The sequence below is a fragment of the Cervus canadensis genome, chromosome 2 (assembly GCF_019320065.1).
Source record: "Cervus canadensis isolate Bull #8, Minnesota chromosome 2, ASM1932006v1, whole genome shotgun sequence".
Lineage (NCBI taxonomy): Eukaryota > Metazoa > Chordata > Mammalia > Artiodactyla > Cervidae > Cervus > Cervus canadensis.
In genome coordinates, this window is record NC_057387.1 from 14,479,241 (window position 1) to 14,505,473 (window position 26,233).

The 26,233-nt window shown below is 52.2% G+C and overlaps 2 protein-coding genes and 1 long non-coding RNA gene across 7 annotated transcripts; 2 read left to right on the plus strand and 1 right to left on the minus strand.

Moving 5' to 3' along the window:
* The first annotated feature begins 5,504 nt into the window (after nucleotides 1-5,504).
* On the plus strand, nucleotides 5,505-16,557 carry PKLR (pyruvate kinase L/R). 3 transcript variants are annotated; one of them, XM_043454504.1, is made up of 11 exons: nucleotides 5,505-5,625; nucleotides 6,597-6,779; nucleotides 11,177-11,268; nucleotides 11,366-11,497; nucleotides 11,647-11,833; nucleotides 12,158-12,428; nucleotides 12,550-12,700; nucleotides 12,999-13,151; nucleotides 13,248-13,414; nucleotides 14,136-14,317; nucleotides 15,299-16,557. In XM_043454504.1, exons 1-11 carry the CDS (start codon nucleotides 5,526-5,528, stop codon nucleotides 15,403-15,405), a joined length of 1,725 nt encoding a protein of 574 aa, XP_043310439.1. In that variant the 5' UTR covers nucleotides 5,505-5,525; the 3' UTR covers nucleotides 15,406-16,557. The 3 variants fall into 3 exon arrangements, with proteins under 3 accessions (XP_043310439.1, XP_043310451.1, XP_043310446.1); XM_043454516.1 differs by lacking the exon at nucleotides 5,505-5,625 and adding an exon at nucleotides 5,915-5,968; XM_043454511.1 differs by lacking the exon at nucleotides 5,505-5,625 and adding an exon at nucleotides 5,926-5,981.
* A 135-nt stretch (nucleotides 16,558-16,692) lies between these two features.
* HCN3 (hyperpolarization activated cyclic nucleotide gated potassium channel 3) lies at nucleotides 16,693-26,197 on the minus strand. 3 transcript variants are annotated; one of them, XM_043454485.1, is made up of 9 exons: nucleotides 25,737-26,197; nucleotides 22,427-22,856; nucleotides 21,347-21,508; nucleotides 20,725-20,943; nucleotides 20,207-20,353; nucleotides 19,536-19,776; nucleotides 18,517-18,681; nucleotides 17,359-18,071; nucleotides 16,693-16,954 (listed from the first exon to the last, which is right to left on the minus strand). In XM_043454485.1, the coding sequence occupies exons 1-8, from the start codon at nucleotides 26,018-26,020 to the stop codon at nucleotides 17,368-17,370; spliced, it is 2,352 nt and encodes a 783-aa protein (XP_043310420.1). In that variant the 5' UTR covers nucleotides 26,021-26,197; the 3' UTR covers nucleotides 16,693-16,954; nucleotides 17,359-17,367. The 3 variants fall into 3 exon arrangements, with proteins under 3 accessions (XP_043310420.1, XP_043310413.1, XP_043310428.1); XM_043454478.1 differs by having other exon boundaries at nucleotides 16,693-18,071; XM_043454493.1 differs by lacking the exon at nucleotides 20,725-20,943 and having other exon boundaries at nucleotides 16,693-18,071.
* On the plus strand, nucleotides 22,651-24,898 carry LOC122432534. The gene is made up of 2 exons (XR_006266864.1): nucleotides 22,651-22,787; nucleotides 24,123-24,898. It is a non-coding gene; the product is annotated as an uncharacterized LOC122432534 (long non-coding RNA).
* Nucleotides 26,198-26,233: the final 36 nt, after the last annotated feature.

Genomic DNA, 26,233 nt, shown 5'->3' on the forward strand with positions numbered 1-26,233 from the left:
GGAATTGGAAAGAGGGAAGAGCAGGGAGTTACTGTTTATTTGGTATAGTTTTTCTGTTTGAGTTGATGAAAAAGTTTGGGGAATAAAGGGTAGTGGCTGCCCAACATTGTGAATGTACTTAAAACCACTGAATTATATGTCTCAAAATGGTTAAAACAGTAAATTTTATCTTATGTATATTTTTCCACATCTTTTTTTTCAAAAGAAAAAGGAGACCTGGGCCCAGATTGGCCTCTGCCTGTAACTCCTCTCTGGCTAGTATCCTCCCATGCAAATGAGGGGTTCCACAGATGGACTTCAGGGAATCCCTTACAAAAACTGTAAGCAAAATCGACGCCTCTCTTCAGATGCAAGAAGCCTAAGATCTACTTTAAGTGGGAAAAAAATAATGTTCAGAGTAGAATGGGTAGTATCATACTGCCACTTAAATAAAAAAAGGAACAACTAGGGACTTCTCTGGTGGTGCAGTGGATAAAAATCTGCCTGCCAGTGCAGGGAACATGGTTCAATCTACTGAGCCCATGCTCTAGTGTCCAAGAGCCCCAACTACTGAAGCATGTTGGCCTAGAGCTGTGCTCCTTAACAAGAGAAGCCACCTCAATGCATACTGGGAGAAGCCTGCATACTGGGAGAAGCCTGCATACTGGGAGAGGCCTGCATACTGGGAGAAGAGTAGCCCCTGCTCCCCACAACTGGAGAAAGACCCAGTGCAGCCAAAAATAATTAATAAAAAAATTAATAAATTAAAGGGGGAACAATTATATATTGTTTGTACCTCCATCCATCTATTTCTTGGAGAACACATCTATTTCTGGTAACCTGCTGGGGGGAACTCAGTGGCTGGACAAGGAGATGAAGGAAGAAACTCTTGACCTATACTCTCTATCTTTGAATTTTAACATTGTGTAAATATCTAAACAAATAAACCTAAACAGGACTTCCCTGGTAGCTCAGTGGTAAAGAATCCGCCTGCCAGTGCAGGAGACACAGGTTCGATCCCTGATCCGGGAAGATCCCATATGCTGCCCAGCAACTTAAGCCCGTGGGCCACAACTATTGAACCTGTGCTCTGGAACCAGGCAGCCACGGACTAGTGAGCCCACGCGCTGCAACTACGGAAGTCCGGGCGCCCAAGAGCCGGCGCTCCGCAACAAGAGAAAGCCACTGCAACCAGAAGCTTGCTCACCGCAAGGAGAGAAAACCCCGTGGGGAGCAACCAACACCCAGAACGGCCAAAAATAAATAAAACAAAAATAAACCTAAATACATTCTGGACGAATTCGATGGCACTTCCGGAAATAGAGGCAGGGCCCCACCCCCGATAGTCTGCTGACTACAGAGGCAGAGAAGTCATCACGTTTGCCCGAGAACAAGAGCAGTATCTCCGCGCTCTCTGTTCCGGCAGTGCTCACAGCAAGTCCCCGGACGTTATCGCGTGGAGAGCTCCGGAAGGTTTATTATCTCGGTTTGCAGATGACGAAACCGAGGCGGAGAGAGTCTCCGCCTCACCTTGGCCCCGGGTGGGGACAGGGGAGCGGGCCAGGGACCTCCTTCTCCCAGGGGCCCCAGCCTCGCCCTTGTGCCTGGCGGGCGGCTCTCGCGCGCCCCTCGCAGGCCTGCCGGGAGCCTTTTATCGGATGAGGTGGGCGGTGTTCTCTGGTTGGCAGAATAAAGGCACCTTGGGCTGGGGACAAAGTCTAGACACTCTGTGTGTGTGTGTGTGTGTGTGTGTGTGTAAGAAAAAGTGTGTGAGGTTCCAGTGTGTCTGAATCTTTGTGAGTGTGTGTGTGTGTAAGAAAAAGTGTGTGAGGTTCCAGTGTGTCTGAATCTTTGTGAGAGTATGTGTGTGTGTTTAAGAAAAAGTGTGTGAGGTTCCAGTGTGTCTGAATCTTTGTGAGTCTGCTGTATGCATGTGCGCCGGCGGTGTGTTGACTCTGAGTTGGGGGTGTGTGTGCATGGGTGAAATGGGGGTGTTTGTGTACATGTGTCCAGCGCAGGGCAATCTCTGTCCTTGACAATACCACTCTGGTATCACCTCTGTGAAACCACCCTGACCTCCCTGGCCAGCATCACTCAGTCTCTCTCCTGGTGCCCTCTGTCCTGGACACAGCTCCATCACCCCGCCTGACACACATCCTTTATTAAACCTTACTGCTAACATCCCTGTCCCTCTCCTGTCTGGGCAGGGAGCCGAAGTCTGCACGGGACAGGGCACATGATGGCCCATCCATGCTTGTGTGCATGTTTGATGTCACATGAGAGGCCTGTGTATGTTGGAAGGTGTCAGGGGGTGGGGAAGGGTCCCATCTGACAAAGTTAAGTACACTCACTCTGTTTGGATGCTGGGGGGCCTATAGTCCTTCTCCCAGGTTTCTCACCCACAGGCCTCCTACTCAGAGCTGCCCAACCCCATGACAAAGGGCAGGCCATCTCTCATGTGGTTACTTATGGACCCAGGGTCAGCCAGACTGCTTTTCCTCTGTGGCCTGATTTTAGGGCAAGGCATCTGTCCGTCAGCTGGATAGGACAGGGGCTGCCTTGGGACACTAGACCCCACCTCCTGTTGGCCGCTTGGGACTTGGATCTCTGGGATTCTTGTCCTCCCAACTGGTCCTGGAGTCAGTTCGAAATTGCCAGATCAAACTTAATGTCTCTCTCCAACCCCCAAGCACAAGGCCTGAATTCTCAGTCCCTGAGGTCTATTATGTTACGTTCACTCTAGTAACAGCTGTTGTGCATTTTTATTTGTTCTGTCTTCTGTAGATAGAGCCTAGGTCTCCAGGATCATTCCCCCTGTTAAGGAGAAGTCCTTCCTCCTGTTTATCTTCTTTCTTTTCCAATCAAGGTCTGAAGCTTCTCCCCTTCTCTTCCAGAAACAGTGCTGAAAGGGAAGAAATAGAGCTTTTAAAAGGTTACACTACTCAGACTCCAGAACTATGCTCTCTGGAGTGGTTGGCCCAGCTCCACCAGTGGCAAGATTTTTAGCTCCAGGCAAGTGTGTCAGATCAAAGTCTTTCTCAAATTGGATAATTCAAGGACTGTTTCATAAAAGGATTATGTGCAAAGGTATGGGCAGAGTATTGGTGAACCACAAGGAATAGTGGGTGCATTACCCCCAAGCTAGTAGCAGTGGCTTAGTTACCGCCCTCAGGGGCCCAGGAGATGGAGGGAGCATGGTTCCCAGAATCTGGAGAGAGAGGGCCCCCCAGAAAGCAGACGGCAGGTGCTGTGATCTACAGCAACCCCACAGAGGGAGGGCAGGGACACACCCAGACTCACTCTCCTCTAACTCATCTCCTGTCAGTGCCATTCTCCAGCCAACCCCTACAGAAGTCACGGGACAAGGCCCTCAGCCTCCTGGCTGAAGAGCAGAGTGGAAAGGTTAAAGAAAGGATATGGAGTGGCAACAGAAGTAATCCAACACACCCTGCTAGCCTGAGTTCCCTCATCGGTAAAACAGGCTATTAGGGGAATTCCCTGGCAGTCCAGTGGTTAGGACTCTGATTTCACTGCTAGGGCCTGGGTTCAATCCCTGGTCACAGAAATAAGATCCCACAAGCCACACGTGCAGCCAAATTAACTTAAAATGAAACAAACCTTGCCTCTAGATTGTCATGATGATAAAAGGTGAGGATGTGTATGAGGCCTTGCATGTTGTACCAGCACATGCTGTGTGCTCAGTGAACAGATCCAATGGCCTGCCTGTTGATTTTAATGATGAACTGACATGGCAAACTTGTGTGCCTCCTAAGTCGATTCAGTCGTGTCCAACTCTGCGACCCTATGGACTGTAGTGGCCAGGCTCTTCTGTCCATGAGATTCTCCAGGCAAGAAGACTGAAATGCGTTGCCATGCCCTCTTCCAGGGGATCTTCCCGACCCAGGGATCGAACCCACGTCTCTTATGTTCCCTTCATTGGCAGGCGGGTTCCTATCTAAAACAGAGACCTTGAATGTTTTCCACTGCAAATCTCTCTTCCCTTCCTTACCTGAGTGCCATGCTTTTGGGTCTGGAAGCCTTGCTCTGCCTCTCCCCACATGGCACCATCATTCCATTCTGTCTGCTCTTCTCCAACATACATCTCAGATCTGGTTCCCACTCTCCATCTTCACTGCCACTTTGCTAGTCCTCCCACCTCGATTTCCCCTAAAACTCCTCACTAGTCCTCCTTCACCTACTGTCTGGTCTCTAAAGCGTCAGTAGACTGCCAGCCTCCTGGACGAGCCCACTGCCCTCCAAGGCCCTGCTTCTGTCTCCAGTTTCACAGGGACTATGCTCCTCTCCTCTCTCTGCAGCTTGCCCTCGCTAGCACCAGGCTTTTCCTTCCTCAGAGTCTTGGCATATGTTATTTCCAACCCCACAGAAAACTCCTTGTGCCAAATTGTCCCCACTGGTTCTTTCTCCTCCTCCAAATCTCAGCTTAAATATGATCACTGCAGGGACTTCCCTGGTGGTCCAGTGGTTAAGATTCCATGCTTCCAGTGCAGGGAGCCCAGGTTCGATCTCTGGTCAGGGAACTAGATCCTGCATGCTGCAACTAAGACCTGGCATGGCCAAATAAAGAAATGCCGTTAAAAATATATGATCACATCAAAGTGGCTTTCCCCAACCACCTCATCTAAAACACTTCCCCTTCTCCTCACAGGCTTCTCTGTTCCAGCACCATGATGCATTTCTTCATAGAATTTACAAAGTATGTAGTTATATATTTATTTGCTTAACACTTGTTTATAGTCTGTCTTATCACCATACTAAAAATTCGATAGAAGGGCACGGGCTCTATTTTGCTTACCACTGCATCCTCAGGACCTGGCATAGAGTAAGTGCTCAATAAAAATTACAAATGGTCATTGAGCTGACAGGAGCCAATGTGACAATGACAATGATGCTATCAGAGCCCTTCTAGAGAATCTCACTGCTTGATCAAAATGTTCCTCATCCCCTTTCTTCAACCTCCAGTCCCTACCCTAGATCTCCTGCTTCCTAGATCCATCTAGGGCTAACTTCAGCAAAGTACAAAGGGACCATGGTGAAAGTGAAAGTTGCTCAGTTGTGTCTGACTCTCTGTGATCCCATGGACTACACAGTTCATGGAATTCTCCAGGCCAGAATACTGGAGTGAGTAGCCATTTCCTTCTTCAGGGGATCTTCCCAACCCAGGGATCGAACCCAGGTCTCCCGCATTGCAGGTGGATTCTTTACCAGCTGAGCTACCAGGGAAGCCCCTCAAAGGGACCATATTACTGGCAAAAAAAAAAAAAAAATCTCTATTCAGGTTGATGACCAGACAGAATGGATGAATTAAAAATTTATCAGGAAAAATGGATGGGAGAAGGGCGGAATGCCAGAAGACAGGGGCAGAGAGCCAGCAGGTCCAGGGGAGGGACTCTGCATGGGGGGAGGGGTGCCCACTGGGTGTGCCCCTTTTCTTTTTTCTGGCTCCTTTTGATAAGACCAGCAGTTTTGTTATCCTCTCCCCATTCTCTCTCCACAGTCCAGGAGGCTGCAGCTCCGAATTTTGAAGCATGTCAGGGCAGGAGAACATGCCCCCCAACTGGCTCTGGTCATGGCTTTCTAAGTCCCAACGGGATTTATTGAAGTCCATCCTGACTGGGGCTCCAGGAGGTAAGAAGGGGCACCAGATGCCATTGAAGAGAAGGGGAGAAATGCTGCTGGCTAGGAGGTATTTGGGGAGGATCTGTGTTCAGAGTCTCCTCCATGTTAATTTATAGACCCTGGTCTGGGCCTCTTCTCCCAACCCCGATAGGCAGGGCAGAGGGGAGCTTGCAGCCTGGGAGCCAAGGGGCATTCTCATGACTGCTGGACTCTGGCCCCTGGTGCACAGGACTTCCAGTGAGAGGCGAGGCACTGGTGACACTTTAACCAGGATACAGAGCTGATTCCCCGCCCAGCCGGCCTCCTGCCTCCAACCATTAACAGTAGAGAGCAGATCCCCGGAGACAGACAGGTGTGCATGGAAGGTGTGGCTGGTACTGGGGGTCCTCTTCCTCTGAGCTGGGCTGGGGCAAGCTACAGAGACTTCAGGACCTGGAGTAGCACTGAAGGGGCTGAGGAAACTCAAAGGAGGGAGTGGGAGGCCAGTCAATTGTCAGGGGCTGGAGGGAAGAAGACAGGAACCTTAGGAAGGGGAACTGGGTGTTTCTCGGCCTGGAAATGAAGGGCCACTGTGGACTAGATATCAAGGGGAGCTGAGGCTGAGAGAAGTCAGCAGCTAAAGGGCAAGAAGTCTGAGGTTGTGAGGGACCAGATAGCTAGGTGATCAAGAATTTGAGCCTGGAGTTAGTCAGACCTAAATGGGAATCTTATCTCTGTTCATTAGAAGCTATACAACCTTGGGCAACTGATTTAACCTTTCTCAGCCTCTGTTTCCTTACCTAGAAGATGGGGATAATTACAGAGCATATAGCAGTACCTGCTTACTAGCATCCTGGTGACTAAATAAGATAATGTATGCATTATGCCCAGCTCATAAGACTCAACAAAAACTGGAGAACTGAGGGAAGGAATAGAAAGCGCACTGAGATGAAAGGATGGGGACCGGAGGCAGGTGCCCATGCAGCCCCTTTCTACTGCAGGACCAGCGGGGTACCTGCGGCGGGCTAGTGTAGCCCAGATGACCCAGGAGCTGGGCAATTCCTTCTTCCAGCGGCAGCAGCTGCCAGCCGCTATGGCAGACACCTTCTTGGAACATCTGTGCCTGCTGGACATCGACTCTGAGCCTGTGGTCCCTCGCAGTACCAGCATCATCGCCACCATCGGTGAGCACCCCCACCCCCCCTGCAGCGTCACACGGCCTTGTGTGTGTTTCTCAAGGTGCTGCCTCATCTTTTGTGTTCTTTGAGGCTTCTCCTTGTTTGACTGAGGGATAAATAAATAAATATATATTTTAAAAATTTATTTATTTACGGCTGCACGGGGTCATTGCTGCAAGAGGGCTTTCTCTGATTGCGGAGGGCAGGGGCTACTCTCCAGTTCTGGTGTGCAGGCTCCTCACTGCGGTGGCTTCTTCTGTAGAGCATGGTCTCTAGGACAAGTGGGCTCAGTCTCTGTGGCTTGGAGTCTCTAGAACAGGGCTCGGCAGTCATGCTGCATAGGCTGAGTTACCCTGAAACATGTGGGATCTTCCTGGATCAGGAGTCAAACCGGAGTCCCCTGCACTGCAAGGGAGATTCTTAACCACTGGACAACTTCAGAAGCCCAACAAATATTTGTTGAGTGCTTGGTAGATAAGCTTCAGGGTCCTGGGAGTAGGTCAGTGAAATGAAATAAACAGACAGGGACTTCTCTGATTAGGATTCCATGCTTCCACTGCAGAGGGCCCAGGTTCTGTCCCTAGCTGGGGAAGTAGATTTCACCTGCACAGCATAGCCAAATAAGTAAAAATAATTATTTTTTTTAAAAAGAGACTCCCCTGGTGGTCCAGTGGCTAAGACTCCATGCTCCCAACACAGGAAGCCCAGGTTCAATCCCTGGTCAAGAAACTAGAACCCACATGCCACAACTAAGACCCAGCATAACCAAATAAATAAATATTAAAAAGAAAAAGCAGACAAAGATCCCTACTCTTGGGGAGCTGACAATCTAGCTGGGTGGGGCAATAGTAAATATAATAAGTTATTTAAAAAATAAGGAAAGTATTTAGTACATTGGAAACTGATAAGTACTATGGAAAAATTTTTTTTAAAAATCAAGCATGAGAATGGGCATTAAAATGCAAGGGCAGGAGAGAGGCTGTAGTCCTAATAGGGAGTCAGGGTAGCCATGGTTGAGAAAATTAGACCTGAGCGAAGACTTGAGGGGGATGAGAAAACGAGCCATGCAGATGTCTAAGGGAAAAGAGTTCTAGACAAAGGGAATAGTCAGTGCCAAGGCCCTAAGTCAAGGAGGCTGGAAACCATCAAGGGGAAGAGCAGCAAAAATGAAGAGATTGGAGGAAGGGGAAGATCATGGAGGGTTTAGTAGGCCATTTTTAGAATCTGAGTTGAGTTTCACTCCAAGTGCAGTGCAAAGCTGAAACCACTGTAGTTTTGAGCAGGAGTTACATGCTGTTACTTGGGTCTTAACAGAACTGCCCTGGCTGCTATATTGAAAGTAGACTGGGGTTGGGGGTGGGGGTGAGCGCAGAAGCTGCTCTGGCAGTATCTCTGGTTTTGACCAGGTGGTGGCTGTGGAGCTGCTGAAGGGACAATATTCTGAATGTATTTTGAAGGTTGAGCCAACAGGATATGATGGATTGGATATGGGTGGGGGTGGGGGTGAAAAAGGAGTCAAGGACTAGTCCCAGTGTTTTGGTGTGAGGAGCTAGAAGAACCCATTATCAACTGAGCAGGAGAGACTGTGGTGGAAAGGTTTAGAGGAGAGATCAGTTCAGTTTGGGGCTTGTTGAGTTTGATTACACATATTAGACACACAAGTGTGGTATAGAGTAGGCAATCAGATACACAACTCTGGTTTTGGGAGAGGGGTCTAAACCGGAGATGTAAATTTGGAAGTTGTTGACATACTGATGGTATGTAAAGCCATGAGACTAGTTGAGACTACCAAGGGAGTGAAAGTGAAATGAGAGAAGAGGAGTGGTCATCTAATGGGAGCTAAGGCTGAAAGGGAGCAGCCAGTAAGGTAGAACTAAACCAGGAGAGGCTGGTGTTCTGGAGGCCAAGCCAAGAATGTATGTCAAAGACGTGTGTCAAATACTGCTGACAGACCAGCCAAGATGAGGACTAACCACTAGATTTAGCAACAACACAGAGGTTGTTGACTAGAGATCTCTTCAAGAAAATTAGAGATACTAAGGGAACATTTCATGCAAAGATGGGCTCAATAAAGGACAGAAATGGTAGGGACCTAACAGAAGCAGAAGATATTAAGAAGAGGTGGCAAGAATTTTGTACAGAAGAACTGTACAAAAAAGATCTTCACGACCCAGATAATCACGATGATGTGATCACTCACCTAGAGCCAGACATCCTGGAATGTGAAGTCAAGTGGGCCTTACGAAGCATCACTACGAACAAAGCTAGTGGAGGTGATGGAATTCCAGTTGACCTGTTTCAAATTCTGAAAGATGATGCTGTGAAAGTGCTGCACTCAATATGCCAACAAATTTGGGAAACTCAGCAGTGGCCACAGGACTGGAAAAGGTCAGTTTTAATTCCAATCCCAAAGAAAGGCAATGCCAAAGAATGCTCAAACTACCACACAATTGCACTCATCTCACACGCTAGTAAAGTAATGCTTAAAATTCTCCAAGCCAGGCTTTAGCAATACATGAACCGTGAACTTCCCGATGTTCAAGCTGGTTTTAGAAAAGGCAGAGGAGCCAGAGATCACATTGCCAACATCCGCTAGATCATCAAAAAAGCTAGAGAGTTCCAGAAAAACATCTATTTCTGCTTTATTGACTATGCCAAAGCCTTTGATTGTGTGGATCACAATAAACTGTGGAAAATTCTGAAAGAGATGGGAATACCAGACCACCTAACCTGCCTCTTGAGAAAGCTGTATGCAGGTCAGGAAGCAACAGTTAGAACTGGACATGGAACAACAGACTGGTTCCAAATAGGAAAAGGAGTACGTCAAGGCTGTATATTGTCACCCTGCTTATTTAACTTATATGCAGAGTACATCATGAGAAACGCTGGGCTGGAGGAAGCGCAAGCTGGAATCAAGATTTCTGGGTGAAATATCAATAACCTCAGATATGCAGATGACACCACCCTTATGGCAGAAAGTGAAGAAGAACTAAAGAGCCTCTTGATGAAAGTGAAAGAGGAGAGTGAAAAAGTTGGCTTAAGGCTCAACATTCAGAAAACTAGGATCATGGCATCCGGTTCCATCACTTCATGGCAAATAGACGGGGAAACAGTGGAAACAGTGGCTGACTTTATTTTTCTGGACTCCAAAATCACTGCAGATGGTGACTGCAGCCATGAAATTAAAAGACACTTACTCCTTGGTAGGAAAGTTATGACCAACCTAGACAGCATATTAAAAAGCAGAGACATTACTTTGTTAACAAAGGTCCATCTAGTCAAGGCTATGGTTTTTCCAGTGGTCATGTATGGATGTGAGAGTTGGATTATAAAGAAAGCTGAGCGCCGAAGAATTGATGCTTTTGAACTGTGGTGTTGGAGAAGACTCTTGAGAGTCCCTTGGACTGCAAGGAGATCCAACTAGTCCATCCTAAAGGAGATCAGTCCTGGAAGGACTGATGTTGATGCTGAAACTCCAATACTTTGGCCACCTGATGCGAAGAGCTGACTGCACAGAGGATGAGATGGTTGGATGGCATCACCGACTCGATGGACATGAGTTTGAGTCAACTCCGGGAGTTGGTGATGGACGGGGAGGCCTGGCGTGCTGTGGTTCATGGGGTGGCAAAGAGTCGGACATGACTGAGCGACAGAACTGAACTGAACTGACAGAGGTTTTTGGTGACCTTGACAAGAACAGATGTAATGGAGAGTGGTTACAAGGAGAATAGGGGGAGGGGATACAGAGATAACTCTTGCCATGAATTTTGCTGCGCTGGTGAGCAAAGGAATAGGGCTATGTAGCTAGAGGGGGAACTGAAATTAGGAGAATTTGTTGTTGTTGGATGAAATAACACCAGGCTTACATGCTGATGGGAGTGATCTAACAGAAAAGGAAAACACTGATGACATAGAGAACTGGGGGAACTGCTGAATCTGTTTTTGATCGGGTGAGAAGGAGACCCTGTACACAGTGGAAGAACTGGCTTTGGGAGGGACTGGAGAGGCTGGTCAGCTGGGTCTCAGTTACTCAGCTGTCCTACCAGCAGGGAAGCAATGGAACTCAACCTTCCTCAGTCCAACAGGAAGGAGGCTCCAAAGCTTGGCACCCATCCCCTTCTCATTCACTGGGGTTTCCCCCACACTGCAGCACGTAACATCAAGGACAGCACTGTCGCCTCAGGCCTGGCTGAGCCCACCCTTCCAGGGCCTTGCAGTGCAAGGAGGCGGGTCTTAGCTGAAGAGGTGAACGTGGTTTCCGATCTGTGTGCAGGGGTGGGGGCAAGGGACAAAGATCGGGTGACAGGACTTCTGCGGCCTGGGGCGGCCCCGAGGGTGATGATGGGTTCGGTCGTCACTCAGGTTTGGTGAGAAAGTTGTCTGAATCGGGTCTCTGGTTCCAGGGCCGGCATCTCGCTCCGTGGAGCGCCTCAAGGAGATGATCAGGGCCGGGATGAACATCGCGAGACTCAACTTCTCCCACGGCTCCCACGAGGTTCAGGGCGGGGCCACGGGGAGACGGGTGGGGCTAGAGGATGCCCCGAGGTCCCGGCCAGCTTCCCCTGAAATCCTCGCTTTGTTCTGGTCCCTAGTACCATGCTGAGTCCATCGCTAACGTCCGTGAGGCGGTGGAGAGCTTTGCAGATTCTCCGCTCAGCTACCGACCCGTGGCCATCGCTCTGGACACCAAGGGACCAGAGATACGCACTGGGATCCTGCAAGGGGTGAGAGAGGACCCGCGACCCGCCCAGTTTTGGGGCGGGCGAAGAGGGCGGTGCGGCGTGAAGGAAGTTGTCCGTAGGGCGGAGCATTGGGAGGGGCGGGCCCTGACCGCCGCAGGCCGAACTCAGCTTTCCTCTGGCCCCGCCCCTAGGGCCCGGCGTCAGAAGTGGAGATAGTGAAGGGCTCCCAGGTGCTGGTGACGGTGGATCCAGAGCTCCGGACGCGCGGGGACGCGAACACCGTGTGGGTGGACTACCCCAATATAGTCCGAGTCGTGCCGGTGGGGGGCCGCATCTACATTGACGACGGGCTCATCTCCCTAGTGGTCAAGGAAATCGGTGCGCACGAGCCTCCTGTCCTGGTCCTGCGCAGTGGGCCCCCTTCCTTTCGGTCCCGCCTTCGCCCTTCACTCCCACCAAACCTTCCCGAGCCCCTGGCATCCAGACTCCTGGGCTGCCCTGGGCTGGGGCTGGATTGGCGGGTTAGAAGTTTCTTCCACAGACGTCCACCCTGCGCTATTCGGTGCAGAGCCCAGGCTGAGCGTGAAGAAACAAATAAGACATCATTCCGTTTTCTTGCGGGTCCAAGCCCGGTGTCCCCACTGCTGTGACTATGCCCCCGGCCTCACCCCTAACCTAGGCGGACTCTTTCCATACCCGCAGGTCCAAAAGGGCTAAAGACCGAGGTGGAGAACGGCGGTGTCCTGGGCAGTCGGAAGGGCGTGAACTTGCCAGGCGCCAAGGTGGACCTGCCTGGGCTGTCCGAGCAAGATATCCAGGACCTGCGCTTCGGGGTGGAGCATGGCGTGGACATCGTCTTTGCCTCTTTTGTGCGGAAAGCCAGCGACGTGGCTGCCGTCCGGGATGCTCTGGGGCCGGAAGGACAGGGCATCAAGATCGTTAGCAAAATCGAGAACCACGAGGGCGTAAAGAAGTGAGACTTGGTCTTTGTTCCCATCAGGCCCTACGCATCCCCATCTTCCTCCTCTTTCCCTGCCTGCCTCTCTCTGGCTTCTCTTGGGTCTGTCCCAGCCCTGACTTCCCCAACCGCCCAGGTTCGATGAAATCCTGGAGGTGAGCGACGGCATTATGGTGGCACGGGGTGACCTGGGCATTGAGATCCCGGCCGAGAAGGTTTTCCTGGCTCAGAAGATGATGATCGGACGTTGCAACTTGGCGGGAAAGCCCGTTGTCTGTGCTACACAGGTCTGCCATGAGCCCTGGGGGCAGGGCCCTCTATGAGTCTGGGGACACCAAGGGTGAATACGCATACCTTAGGTCTCTAGCATGTTTTGCTGTCCAATGTTTGACCCTCAAACAACAAAGCTAGGAAGACCTACTGACCCCCGTTTTCAGATGAGGAAACAGAGCAGCCAGGATCACACAGTTTGTGAGTGTGACTCTGGTTTTCAGGGCCCTCAGAGTGTGGGTGTCAGAGATGTAGGCGGGGCAGGGTCCCCAGTCAGATATGACTCCTACAGCTCTGACCGCAAGATATCCCCAGATGCTGGAGAGCATGATCACTAAGCCCCGGCCAACTCGGGCAGAGACGAGTGATGTGGCCAACGCCGTGCTGGATGGGGCAGACTGCATCATGCTGTCGGGGGAGACTGCCAAAGGCAACTTTCCTGTGGAGGCTGTAAAGATGCAGCATGCGGTAGGAGCTCAGAGTGCAAGGCAAATGGGCTGGAAAACCACCCCCCCCTTCCAGATCCCAATACCCTTGCCCAGCCTGACTTCCTGGTGCCCACAGATTGCCCGGGAGGCAGAGGCTGCCGTGTACCACCGGCAGCTCTTTGAGGAGCTCCGCCGGGCGGCACCGCTGAGCCGGGATCCCACGGAGGTCACCGCTATTGGTGCTGTGGAGGCTGCCTTCAAGTGCTGTGCTGCTGCCATCATCGTGCTGACCACAAGTGGCCGGTGAGGAGAACACTGGGAACACGGCAGGACACAGCTTTGGGCCCAGGGCAGGCTGGGATGGGCCCCAAGCGTGGCTTTTGTCTCATCATCAGAGATCTTTCTGGGATAAGAAGAGAAGCAGCTATGGGAGCTGGAAGCCTAGAGAGACAGATCTTGGAGCACACCGGGAATTGTGCCTCTCTCCTCTAGGGTTTGGGAGGGCAAGGTGGCATCACTGGGTGCACTGACTTCCAGGCCATCTGGGCTCCCAGGGCTCAGAAACAGGTCCTCTGCATTGAGCCCACAAAGCTTTGCAATGCTGGGGTATTACAGAAGGCTCCAGAAGGTTTGAATTCAAATCTTTGCTCTGAAACTTAGCTATGACATCTTGGGTAGGTCACCCAGGTTCTATAATCCTCCTCCATTTGCTCATGGGCTTATGAGGATTAACAAGAAACATTTTTTAAGTTAAATACTATATAAAGATGCATTCCCAGAAGAGTTTCTGTTTTTCAAAGAGGTTTCTCCTTATTATCTCATTTGATTTTTTTTTTAGTCATCTCATAGTTTCCCCATGTGGTCAAAAAGGCAGGTATTCTCATATCCACTTTATGGGTGAGAAAACTAAAGCCCAGAAAAAATATGATGACTTACCTAGGGTCACACAGCTTATTGGTGGCACCTGGAACCTGGACCCAGCACTCTTCCAATATTCTGGGCTGACCTTGTCTGCCTCCTTCAGTTCAGCCCAGCTTCTGTCTCGGTACCGACCTCGGGCAGCGGTCATTGCCGTCACCCGCTCTGCTCAGGCCGCCCGCCAGGCCCACCTGTGCAGAGGAGTCTTCCCTGTGCTCTACTGTGAACCTCCAGAGAACATCTGGGCCGATGATGTGGACCGCCGGGTCCAATTTGGCATCGAAAGTGGTGAGCCCCCTAGCTTCCTCCCACCCTCCCCTGGATTTGTATCCTGAGTCCTCCAACCTCACTTCCTACACTCACCCAAAGGGTCTTGCCTCTCTCCTCTGGTCCCAGGTTTTCTCTGTGAGATTCACTAAGACTGAGATACTTGAGTCTTCAGAGGTGGGGGGAACATGCTGAGAGAGGGCAGAGGGAGCGAGGGCAGGGACCAGGGCCATCCCTAAGCAGTTGGCACAGCTGCTGCCTCCACCAGATGGCTAGAGCTGGGCATGACACAAGGAGCAAGAGATGAGAGGAGAAAGAGGGACCCAGGGTCCTGCAGCTGCAACTGAAATTGAATGGACAGTTGCTATGCTCATACCCCGGGCTTCCCTGGTAGCTCAGCTGGTAAAGAATGTGCCTGCAATGCAGGAGACCCTGGTTTGATTCCTGGGTGGGGAAGATCCCCTGAAGAAGAGATGGGCTACCCACCCCAGTATTCTTGGGCTTCCCTGGTGTCTCAGACAGTAAAGAATCTGCCTGCAGTGCGGGAGACGTGGATTTGATCTCTGGATTGGGAAAATCCCCTGGAGGAGGAAATGGCAACCCACTCCAGTATTCTTGCCTGGAGAATCCCCATGGACAGAGGAGCCTGGCAGGTTACAGTCCCTAGGGGTCTCAAAGAGTTGACATGACTGAGCGCCTAAGCACAGCACATGCTCATACTCCACCTCTTTCTGTCTGCACAGCCAAGCAGGTGGACAGACTTGCTACTTAGCGACACGCCCATGCCACCCCATGGGCACAGCTGCAGCTCTCACCGCCTACAGTGATCACATTCCCTGTGGTGCCACCAGCGGGACACACCGTACAGTTTGCTTCAGGCCCCTCCTTCCTTACTGGGTGGCCTTGAGGAAGGCGGTGAAGGGTGGTGGCTGGTTCTCATTACAGGTCTGGCCCGGGTCCCTCAGTGGCTGATTATCGTCTTCTCTCCTTCCTCCCCTCCAGGAAAGCTCCGTGGCTTCCTCCATTCTGGGGACTTGGTGATCGTGGTGACAGGCTGGCGACCAGGCTCCGGCTATACCAACATCATGCGGGTGCTGAGTGTAACTTGAGGTGCCCCTCCTCCTCTGACTAAGCCAGCCCTGGACCCATCCCTCTCCACTCCCTCCTGCAGCCCCACATCCAAGTCTTCTCTACTCCCAGTCCTCCCTACCCCAGGCCACATCTGCCATCCAGCTCCTTTCCAGGGCACCCCCTCCCTTTCCCTATTTCACGCAGGCCTGGGTAGTATGTATCCAATTAAGCACCGGCCATCCAACAGCACCGATGGTACATTCCCTGCATCTAATGCTCTCAACTGCTCCCTAAGATGCTCTGAGCCTTTAATCCCAGCTCAAATGCTTAATTCTATTCCCCCAGGTTTCCCATAGCTGAGGGGGGAGGGGAGGGGAGCAGGGTAATCATGGCCACAGTCTCCATAAAATCTCCTCTTAAAAATCATCTCCCAAGGAGACTGTCACCTCTTTCTTCATTGTGACCGGAAGCTAGGGGAGATGGAAGCTGGGGAGCACTGGAGCCAGGCGGGCACACCTCATTAGTGTCTCACCCCACCTCGAGGCTTACAGGCCACTCCCCATTTGCTCTCACATCCATCTCATGCTTTACTGGGTCAGGTGTTGGGTCTCCTCCTGCGCCCTGAAATGCCCACTTTGTTCCCACACACAAACCAGGAGCCAAAACAAGTGTCTCTATTTTCTTTTTAAACCCAGATGTTTGGAAGCCATATAAAACTTCTCCCATACACGCAGAACCCCAGAACTCCCCGCCTAGGAGAAAAGGAGTGTTAGGGTCCTGGCCCTACATTCTTTGATGCTGGAGAGTAGCTGTGGGGACAGAGGGGTGGGCTACAGGATTCTCTTGTCCCTGAGAAGGCAGAGGTACTGGCTAGCCTGCCCTTCCCTAGGCTTGGATACCTCGGGCCCTCCCCTTGCTCCTGCACCAACAGCAACCTCAACAGGAAAGGAAAAGAACTAAAAATAAGAACAGTCCTTCTCCCCGTCTCAGGTGGCCCTTCCTGGTCCCACCTAGATAGGGAGGGTGTTCAAGTATTGCTGCTGATGGGAGTTGCACAGGACCACAAGAGCTGGAATGGAGGGCCCTGCCCGTTCCTTTTTCCCTCCTAGGAGGGGAGGGCAGGGATGGATAAAGGAATGGGTAAATAAAGTGAGTTGATAAAAAATAAAATTAGCAAATGAAGGAATAAACTATTAAATGAATAATTAAGGGAGGGAGGAAAGAAAAAAAATGCCATCTAGGGATTCAGCCACTTGCCCCTAGCTGGGGGGACCTAGCCTGGCACACTAAAGAAGGGGTGTCAGCAATCCCATAGCTTCAGGGGGCCGTCACCCGGACAAGGGCTCAGAAGGAGGAGGCTCCCAGTTTACAGAAAGGTAGTGCTACCACAGAGACAGAAAGCACAGGGAACTCGGCAGGAGATGGGTTCCCACTCAGGATATAGACGGGGAGGGTCCACGCATGGCAGTAGAGCTGGGTGCCCACGCCAGGGGCCTGAGACATTTGCTGACAGCCATGAGGGCACGGGTAGTTGGCAGTGCCCAGCTACGCTAGCCGGACAGGAAGATTAACCATGCCAGGCAGAACCTGAAAGGTCATGGACAGGAAAACAGAAACATCTAGTTACTTGGCAGTGATGGTGATGGCAGGTACTTGTGCTTAGTAAGATGGGCTCATGGGCTTGGGCCTGCACCTGGGAGGACCGTGGCTATGGGAATACCCTCCTCAGAGGACTTGGAGTCGCTTCTACTTGGCAGTGGAGACATACAGCGCCTGGCATAGTGCCTTGAACATGGTAGGCGCTAAGAACCTTTGATGAATGGGTGAATGGATTAGGATGGGTGTTACGCTACAGGGTGCCTGAGCTGAGGACAGAGACCATCTTCTTGGTACTAAGGGGAGATAGTCCCATAGGGCAGTGTTTCAGGTCCCCTCGGTATCCCCAAGAGGTGTCTGCCCTCAGGCGTATGCTACTGCACCCAAGAGCTTACCTAAAGGTTTCACATGTTGGCAGATAGCTGGGGGCCCCGGGGAGTAGCTGGCTCAGGCACTGGTGGCCTGGGGAGCTGGGCTGTCCCTGGAGGCTTGGTCAGGAGCCCTGAAGGGGGCAGGCGTTCACTTCCTGAGCCCTTACGCCCAGGAGAGCCATCACCTGCTGCCCTCTGAGGCAGAGAAGGTTGGGAAGCTGAGAGCGGGCGGCCCCGAGGTCCTAGTCGCCGTCCACCCCCTCCTGGGGGAGGCCCCAGCAGTGACACCTGTGAGCGCCCAGCCCGGGATAGGCTGGCATGGAGGGTTCGGGCAGGCGGGGCCGGCAGGCGGGAGGTGGATGCCCAAGGCCCCCGGGCTAGAGGCCCAGCTCGGACAGGCACCAGGGGGGACGCTGGGGAGCCTGCTCCTGCTGATCTTCGAGCAGAGCGAGCAAGGAGGGTGACTGGAGAGTCGGGCGAGAGGGGAAGAGGGCCCCGCTGGTGCGTCAAGGCAATGGCCACATTGGAGGTCACGGCGGCTGCTTGCAGGGGTGCGTGCACTAGTGGCTCCCACAGCACCGGCTTTCCACTGAGCCGAGCTCCTGTGCTGGGCGCCAGGCCCTGAACACCCCGAGCCATATCCCTGTCGTGTTGTACCAAGTGCTGCTCCATGATGCCCCCACTGCTGCCCGGACTTGGCTCAGAGCGCTTCCGCTGCAGTATGGAATTCTTCTTGCCTAGAAATTACCCCAGGGGGAAGGAGTTAAGGATAGGGTAGGAATTCAAGATGAAGGTTGGATATCAAAAGTATGAGGGTAACAAGATGGAGTCAAGGGACACCAGCGGGGTGAAGGTAGGGGATGGGGATCAAGTGTGTGGAGATGGAGTTGGGAGATGAGGATTGGAGGAAGAGGGTTAGGGGATGAGAGTATGTATCAGAGATGGTGAGGATCAGGGACTGGTACTCAAGGAAGGAGGACTCAATGCTTGGGAACTTGGGGCGGTATCTCCAGGGTTCAGAGATGCTGAGTTATAGGGACAGTGAGCCAGTTGAAAGCCCCACTGGGAGGCATCTGCTGGGACTCGGGTCCCCTGGGGTGTGCTAAGGCACTGGAGCCTGGGCCCTGGGATCCTGGGGACTCTTTGCTGTGGACAAGGGTGAGGGCACGGCCTGGACCTCACCGATACGGCGCAGCCGATCCATGGCCACTGTCTCGAAGGCCCGGCGCATCATCGGGAACTCCTCCAGCACGGCGTTGAAGTGGTCCACGCTGAGTGAGTACAAGCGGCAGTAGGTGTCAGCGCGCACGCTGGCTGTGCGGCGGCCCCGAGTCAGCAGGCAGATCTCTGACCAAGTTGGGAGGAGGCCTTCAGGATCACTGCAGCACTCCCTCGCCCTGGGCCTGCAGCAGCTGACCCAGATTCCTCAGGCTCCTCCCTAGATGGGAGCAACTAATGACTACCCACCCACCCAGAGGCCCTGAGTGCTCCAAGCACTCTCGCTCTCCCGCATAATTGCTGTCCTTCTGCCTCTGTCCAAATTAAAGCTGATAAACAGGCAGGTCTTGCTGCAGTCCTAGTTATTCCACTTCACTTTAATTCCCACCCCAACTCCATGGCTTTAGCCCAAGACGTAGCCCTAGGGCAGTCCCTTTCTTCCCTCCCCTTCGAAAGAACACCAAGACAACCCAAAAGGAGAAAAGCAGTGCCAAAGGGCAAAGGGCAACACAGTGGGGATGTTGGAAGGTGGTGGGTGATTTGGGGACTGAGAGACTATGAGTCTCAAACCCTTTTGGGTGATTTGGGGATAAAACCTGTTTTGGCAGCAGCCAGGAGAACTGTGCGACTGCCACGGGCTGGGTCCCTGATTCTCCCACCAAGGCATTCCCCCAGGGAGCCACAAAGCTCCAGGCCCTGGGATAGCACTGCTTTATTCCCATCTTTCCCTCATCTTGTGGCATCCCTGGGTCTCACCAGCCAAGAGATTTTCAACCTGGCCGTGCCCTGGAATCTCTTAGGAAGCCTTTAAAATTACAGAACTCTAAACCCCAGACCCAGAGATTCTAACTGAATGGGCCTGGGGAGGGGCTGGAACTCTGTGGTGCTGGAGCACAGCCAGGTGAAGACCCAGACTCAGGGGAGCAGCTGCCCTCCTTTCTCTGCCCCAGACCCCCCACCCACCCACCCTGAGGCCTGCTGACCCCCAAAGTAGGATCCGTCAGTGAGGCGGGTGTCCCGGGCGCCACGTGCCAGCACACTGAGCAGCCCATGCTGGATGAAGTACATCTTCCTGCCCACGGAGCCCTCACGCACCACGAGGTCCCCCGGCTGGAAGACCTCAAAGCGTAGCTTGGTGAGTACAGCTGTGACGAAGCTGGGGTCGGCATGGGCAAACAGCGGCATGTGGGCCACGAGGCCCCGGCAGGTGAAGTTAATGATCTCCTGGGCAGGGGAGGGGCCTGTCAGGCTGGCTGTGCCCCCTGCCCCGAGGTGCCCCCTTCGAGCTCATCTGTCTCCAGAAGCCCCACCCCTGGGGTCATGATCTGCCAAAGGATGGGGATGCTTCAGTCGGCCTGGGACTATCTCTAAGCTCCTGCCCTCAGAGCTTTCCCATGAGCCCTTGCAGGACCATAACCCACCCCACCCCAACAAAGATTCCTGCAGCCCGTCCTCATGTATACTTCACCCCTCAAAGATCATTAAGGAAGACCTTAACTCCTAAAAGTGCTCCAAAGGCCTGAACTCCCATGGGGCCCTCTGCAGGCCCCACTTGCCGAAGGGGCCCCAGCTGACTAATAGTCCCCACCCTAGAGGTCATCCCAGAAGCCCAGGTCCCTGAAGAGCCTCCCTCCAGGGTCCCGCCCAGTCCCACCTCCCGAAGTGGCTCGCTCAGCTCTCCGAGGATGCTTTCCTCATCAAACATCTTGCCCTGGTAGCGGTGCTCATAGTACTCATGAATGCGCTGCCGTGTGTCAGCCGGCAACTTGTGGAAGGACATGTACTGCTCCACCTGCTTGTACTGGAGAGCCAGCCGATGGCCAGCAGGCAAGAAAACACAGAGACATGGAGCCAGAACAGTGTGTGTGTGGGGGGGGGTTGTGGAGGAAGGTCATAGACGCAGGCCACACCCAGAGGGTAGAAACATGGAGACAAAAGGATATATGAATGAGGGTGGATACAGGGAGGACAACAGAGCATAGTCACAGGAAAGCCCAGACATGGAGGAGTCCAAGGACAGGTGCATTGGTACAAAGAAAAGGTACACACAGGGGACAAATGGATATGGGGCAAGGCAGGACACAGAGAACCAACAAGGACATGCATCAGAACGGGCTCCAAGTGGAGCCAGCCTCCAGCACCCCTCCCCTTCCTTTTCCTGCCCCTGCTGACCTTCTCCTGGTACTGACGCCGGGAGGAGTCCAGCGACTGGATGAGGGCAGTGGCATGACCGATGAACATGGCGTAGCACGTGGCACCCACGATCATGCTGAGCATGGTGAGCCAGACGTCGGGCATGCCTACAGGTGCCTGCTGCCCGTAGCCAATGCAGAGCATGTGGCTCATGGCCTTGAACAGGGCGTGGGAATACTGGCGGCCCCATGAGTGGTTCTGGGGGGCAGAGTGTATTGCAGAGCTGGGCACAGACCACTCAGAACCTCATTCTCCTCCCGCCCCCCACTTTCTCCTTCAGTCCTTCTGTCTGCCCCCTTCTACTTCAACCTGCCTGCCAAGGGAGGCACTTAGGTTTGGTTCTGGAGGGCCCTGTGGCAGAAGGGGCCTCTTTTATAGCATGGGAGCTGCAGCTTCTCCCTAGGTTTCCTTCCCCATATGCTCCCTCCAATACAGGTACTTCTTCCGGGCCTCTTTCCTCTCACCTCCCCACCTCCTCACTTCCGTCCTCTCATGGTCATCTCTCCACCGTCTCCCACTTGCCCCCTGTGTTTATCCCTCCTCCTCAGGGAGAAGAGACCTTGGAAGGCCTGGGAAAGGTGGAGCTGTGGGGAGTTCTCACCACCATGTGGTTGATGGAGACCCAGCAGTCAGGAGGGAAGTCTTGCAGCATGGGGACCAGGAACTGCAGACAGCCATCCCAGTGGCACAGCAGCAGCATCATCCCGATGAGGTTGAAAATGCGAACCACAGCACTGGCCAGGTCATAGGTCATGTGAAAGATCTGAGGAGTCCGAGGAGGGGCTGTTGTAGGCAGGAACCTCTCTCTGCCAGGACTTTTCCAGACCTGGCCTTGCAGATTCTCTCTTCAAATTTCTCTCTGGCCCTAGCCCCCGTGAAAGTTCAGACTGTGGCTATAAAACAGCATATATAGCTAAGACAAAGGAGGTTGTATTACTACTCTCATCTCATAGATAGGAAAACTGATGCAAATCATGTGCTCCAAATCACAGCAAGTGCCACGGCAGAAACTCAAAAAGGTCTACTGCACAAGCTGCCCAAGTATAGCCTGGGAAAGAGGAGAGAGGGCAATTCACAGTGTAACAGCCCCAGGGCGTATATAAGGATTAGTGCCAGAAGCTCTCTTCCCTTCCAATAATAATAATAGGTAATCTACTGAGAACTTACTGTGCCAGGCACTTACTACGTGCTTTACAGGTATTAACTTCTTTAACCCTTACAACCTTATCATATTAAGTATATTTAACATTTTCATTTTATAGACAAGGAAACCAGGTCTCATATAGTAAATAGTAAAATTGGGATCTGACCACAAGCAATGCGACTGCCGAGTTCACACTCTGAACCACTAAATTCTGCTGTTGTCCTGAAGCTGAAACTCCAGCCTTCCCCACGCTCTACAATTATTAGCTCCTCTTCTATACCTTCCTCCTGGAGTCTAACTAACCCTCCAGTGTTTGTCCAGCAACTATGCTCCATTCTCCTGCATCACCATTCTCGCATCCTGCAAATCCCATCCCCGAACACTCATTCTGTCCCTGTTTCTCCCCCACCAAACTGGAGACACCCCTCCCTCGGAAGCCCCACTCATCTGCCCCACCCCAGAAAGTTTCCAGAAGCCCCACTCATATTGCTGTCTGGAGAAGTCTGCAAGCCCCCCCTGCCCACCTCCCCACCCCACCTCCTCCCACTGGTGTATGTAGCGGATGAGGCGGGAGAGGCGGAGCAGCCGCAGCAGGCTGAGGATCTTGGTGAAACGCACGATGCGCAGGGCCCGCGCTGTTTTGTAGACCTCAGCATCCAGTCGTGGCTCCAGCTCCACCACCAGAAAGATGTAATCCACAGGAATAGAGGAGATGAGGTCAACCAGGAACCAGGTGCGCAGGTAGCGTGTGCGGATGGCCTGCGGTGCCAGCAGGATCTCAGCACCCTCCTCTACCACGATGCCCGTGCGGAAGTTGAGCACCAGATCCATCAGGAAGAAAGTGTCAGAGAGGACATTGAAGACAATCCAAGGTGGAGAGTTCTCTTCCTTGAAGAAGGTGATGCCCACGGGTAGCACAATGAGGTTCCCCACCATCAGCAGGAGCATGATCAGGTCCCAGTAAAACCTAAGGTAGGGGTGGGATGGGAAGTAAGACCATGATGAGAGTCAGCCACTAAACTAAGGGCAGATAGTCTCAGCCAAAAGTGGACAAGGATACGGAACAACGGAATGACCATTTACAGCTCATGGGAATGTAAACTGGGACCATCATTTGGAAAAATAGTTTGGAATTATCTAGTAAAGTCAAACATTTGCATTCCCTGCAACTTGGCAATTCTATTCCTAGGTATATACACATTCAAGGGAAAGATTCCAGGAGATATATACAGGTATAACAGCATTAAATCTGGAAATAATCCAAATACCCATCAGTAGAAAAATGTAGATAAGATAAACACAGTAGATAAATACACCACTGTCTTGGAATATCATACAACTGTGAAGTCACCCAACTGCAGCCTACATTCCACAGTATGAATGAATCTCACAGATTTAATGTCAAGAAACCAAAGGATACACACTGTAGGATTCCACACATACAAAGTTCAAAAATAGATCAAACTAAACTGCATTATTTAGGGATTCACAGAAAAGTAGTAAAACTGTAAAGAAAAGGAAGGAAATAAGTATCACAAAAGTTTGGGTTTGGAAAAGGAATGTGAGAGCAGCATGGAGCCTTCTGGGGTATCCCCAATGTAGTTTCTCTTGACCTAGACAGTTGTTACATATGAGCTTGTTTTACAGTTGCTCCTTCAAATACACAAATGTGTGTATACACACACACACACATATATACATCCTGGTATATACTATACTATTTATATATATCTGCCTTATATATTTACTATATCTCTACTATATATATTAATATATATACCTACTAAATATACCCCTAATATGCACATATATATTCTTTATGTAGTATATATATTATGTGTATATAATCTATGTCACTATTATTAAATATTTTTTAAGTTAAAAAAAGATAAATATCCTTTGCTGATCTCACAGGGCTGTTAAAAAATATGCACTGATATGGATGTGGATGGATGTGACAGTGTTGTACAAGACTAGTTGGTGTTATGACTCACCCACCCTTTATCCCCAGATTTCTGAAGAGAATGCTGCTTTACCCATCTCCAGCTCTCTGCCCATTCCTAGTTTAGGACTGAAAACCTTCCCTGGCTTTCCCAACCCCAACCCTCCTTCCCAACACAGTTGGACTCATAGTTCCTGTTTTTCTGCTGGGATCTGTTTCCCAGAGTGGGGATGGTCTGTCCTGCCTCCTGTTTGAACTAGCTTTTCAGATGTACCCTTCCCCTCTTCACAGCACTTCGGCAGGGCTGCACACACAGAGAAGCTCCACAGCAGATCCTGAGACAGCAAAGCTTGAAGCTCTGCACTCCTTTCCTCCCCTAACCTCCCTGTGCCCACTGAGACTTTGGTTGAGCCCAAGCAAGGGCATGGTCAGGGGAGAGCCATACTGCTGTGTGGAAGCTGTGAAAAGAAGAGGTCATTCAAAGAAGATCGTTGGACAATCTGAAGGTCCCAATCAGATACGGCAGTTTCAATTTCAGGACACACCTAGTTGCAGCATCAACCAAGGACCCAGCCCCTTCTGACTCTGACTGAAAAAAATCAATCCTTTCAGCCCCTGGATGAAGCTTGGTGGTCCCCAAGCCCAGGCCTCCAGGAAGCCCTGTGTGATTTCAATCAACAGCAAACCCTGGATCTCCTCTTCTTCTCTTTCCTGGCCACTGGAGAAATCCTGTACTGTAAGCTGGGAGAGGAGAGGGAAAGAGGGTTTGCCTTGCCATAGAGCATCTTCACAGCCTGACTCACAGGCAGTCACAAGCTTGGCGGGTGATACAGGAGAGAGGATGGAGAAGAAGCACAATAATAACCGGGATACATGGTTTATGGGGATACATTTGAGAGTGAAATGGAGGTGGGGGAGAAGGAAGATGTACAGCAGACTAGAAAAGGTGCACTTATAGGGTGATATTGAGACAGTAAAAAAGAAGGAAGTGAAAGGAACAATGAAAGAAAGAAGAACATTAAGGGAGTGTGTATGTCTGTGGATTAAAATGACGTCTAGGTTTCCAATGGTGTTTCCAGGCTCCTGATTCACACCTCATCCTTTCTGCTCATTTAGCTCCCCAGGATAGGTGCTTTGCACATATCCTTGCCTCATCCAAAAGCTGCCCTTCATTTCCTCCAAGGACAGGGTTGCTCTCCTCCCCTAGCGACCTTGACGTAGAGGTACAGCCTGATGGGGACTATGGAATGGCCCCACCCCCACTCTTCATCCCTTCTCTCTGGTAGTCACCTAGGCGGTGTCACATGGGCAGTGGACTTGCCCCTCTGTTGCTGCCTCAAATCACTCTGAGTCTAGGCCCTAGCCCGCCGAATCCCATCTTCAGCACCAGGGACAGCGATCAGAGAGGCTGTCTGGACACTCCCTTTCTCCCCTTCCCTGGCATCCCTATTTTTTTGGGAGCCTGCCCTGCTGAACTAGGCAGGTACTGGGGGTAGAAATGGGGACAGAGGGGACAGCTCGGTTTCTCCTTTAGGCTGACCCTGAGTTTCGGAACATGACGAAATTTCCCAGATCCCCAGCAAGCAGAACTGGAGGAGACAACAGTCCCTAATTTCAGTATCCCCCTTGGTCCAGGTGGGGTGTCGGGTTTTTGAAACGGGAAACCCAGGTCTCTGGTGTCCGCTTGTCCCTTCCAGCGCCCCTAGTCTGAAAAGTCACCGAGAACCTCCGGCTGGGGATCCTTCACCCAAAGATTAGGTTGGGGGAAGTGACTCTGTCGGCCCACCAGGGGACCCCTGGGCCGGAAATGAAGTGTCCGTGGAGGGTGGGGCGGGCCCGGCTCCCGTGTCGCGGCCTTGGGGGTGGAAGCTGTGTCCCCTGCCCACCCTGCCGGACCCCCAGTACCGGAAGTCGCTGTACGGGTGGATGATCCAGGCCCCCGCTGACTTGACCCGCTCCTGCTCGATTTCCACTGCTTTGTGGCTGCCGAACACGCGAAGGGAGAACTTGTTGACCGTGGGCTGGAGCAGGGTCCCGAGATGCCTCCTCTTGGGCTCGGGCCCGGGCCTGGACCCAGGGATCGGACCCGAGGCTGTGGTTGTAGATGCCGGGGCAGCAGGAGGCGCAGCCTCCAGCCCAGGGGTCGCCCCGTCGTTGGCCCCAGTCGTTGGCCGCTGCTCCGCCTCCATGACGCCCGTCAGCTTACACGTTTGGCCTCCTAGACCCTGCTGCGGCCATTCGGGACCCCTCGACCCCTCCCGGAGTCGGAGCGGGAGCAGCCGGCGGGCTCGGAGCGGAGGCGTAGTCGGCTGGGAACTGCCAGAGCGCCGGGCGGAGGGGGTGTGTGCGACAGACTCCGAGGGCGGCGGGCGGGTCGCGCTGCGCCCCCTGGCGACAGCCGA

What these genes read in the sequence shown, in the direction of transcription:
- PKLR (XM_043454504.1), top strand. Translation starts at nt 5,526, where the DNA reads ATGTCAGGGCAGGAGAACATGCCCCCCAACTGGCTCTGGTCATGGCTT. An exon ending in CAGCATCATCGCCACCATCG is followed by an intron (nt 6,780 to 11,176) that starts GTGAGCACCCCC and finishes CTCTGGTTCCAG; the next exon opens with GGCCGGCATCTCGCTCCGTG. An exon ending in TCTCCCACGGCTCCCACGAG is followed by an intron (nt 11,269 to 11,365) that starts GTTCAGGGCGGG and finishes TCTGGTCCCTAG; the next exon opens with TACCATGCTGAGTCCATCGC.
- HCN3 (XM_043454485.1), bottom strand. Translation starts at nt 26,020, where the DNA reads ATGGAGGCGGAGCAGCGGCCAACGACTGGGGCCAACGACGGGGCGACC. An exon ending in GGCGTCAGTACCAGGAGAAG is followed by an intron (nt 20,354 to 20,724) that starts GTCAGCAGGGGC and finishes CTGGCTCTCCAG; the next exon opens with TACAAGCAGGTGGAGCAGTA. An exon ending in TGACGGATCCTACTTTGGGG is followed by an intron (nt 18,682 to 19,535) that starts GTCAGCAGGCCT and finishes CAACTTGGTCAG; the next exon opens with AGATCTGCCTGCTGACTCGG.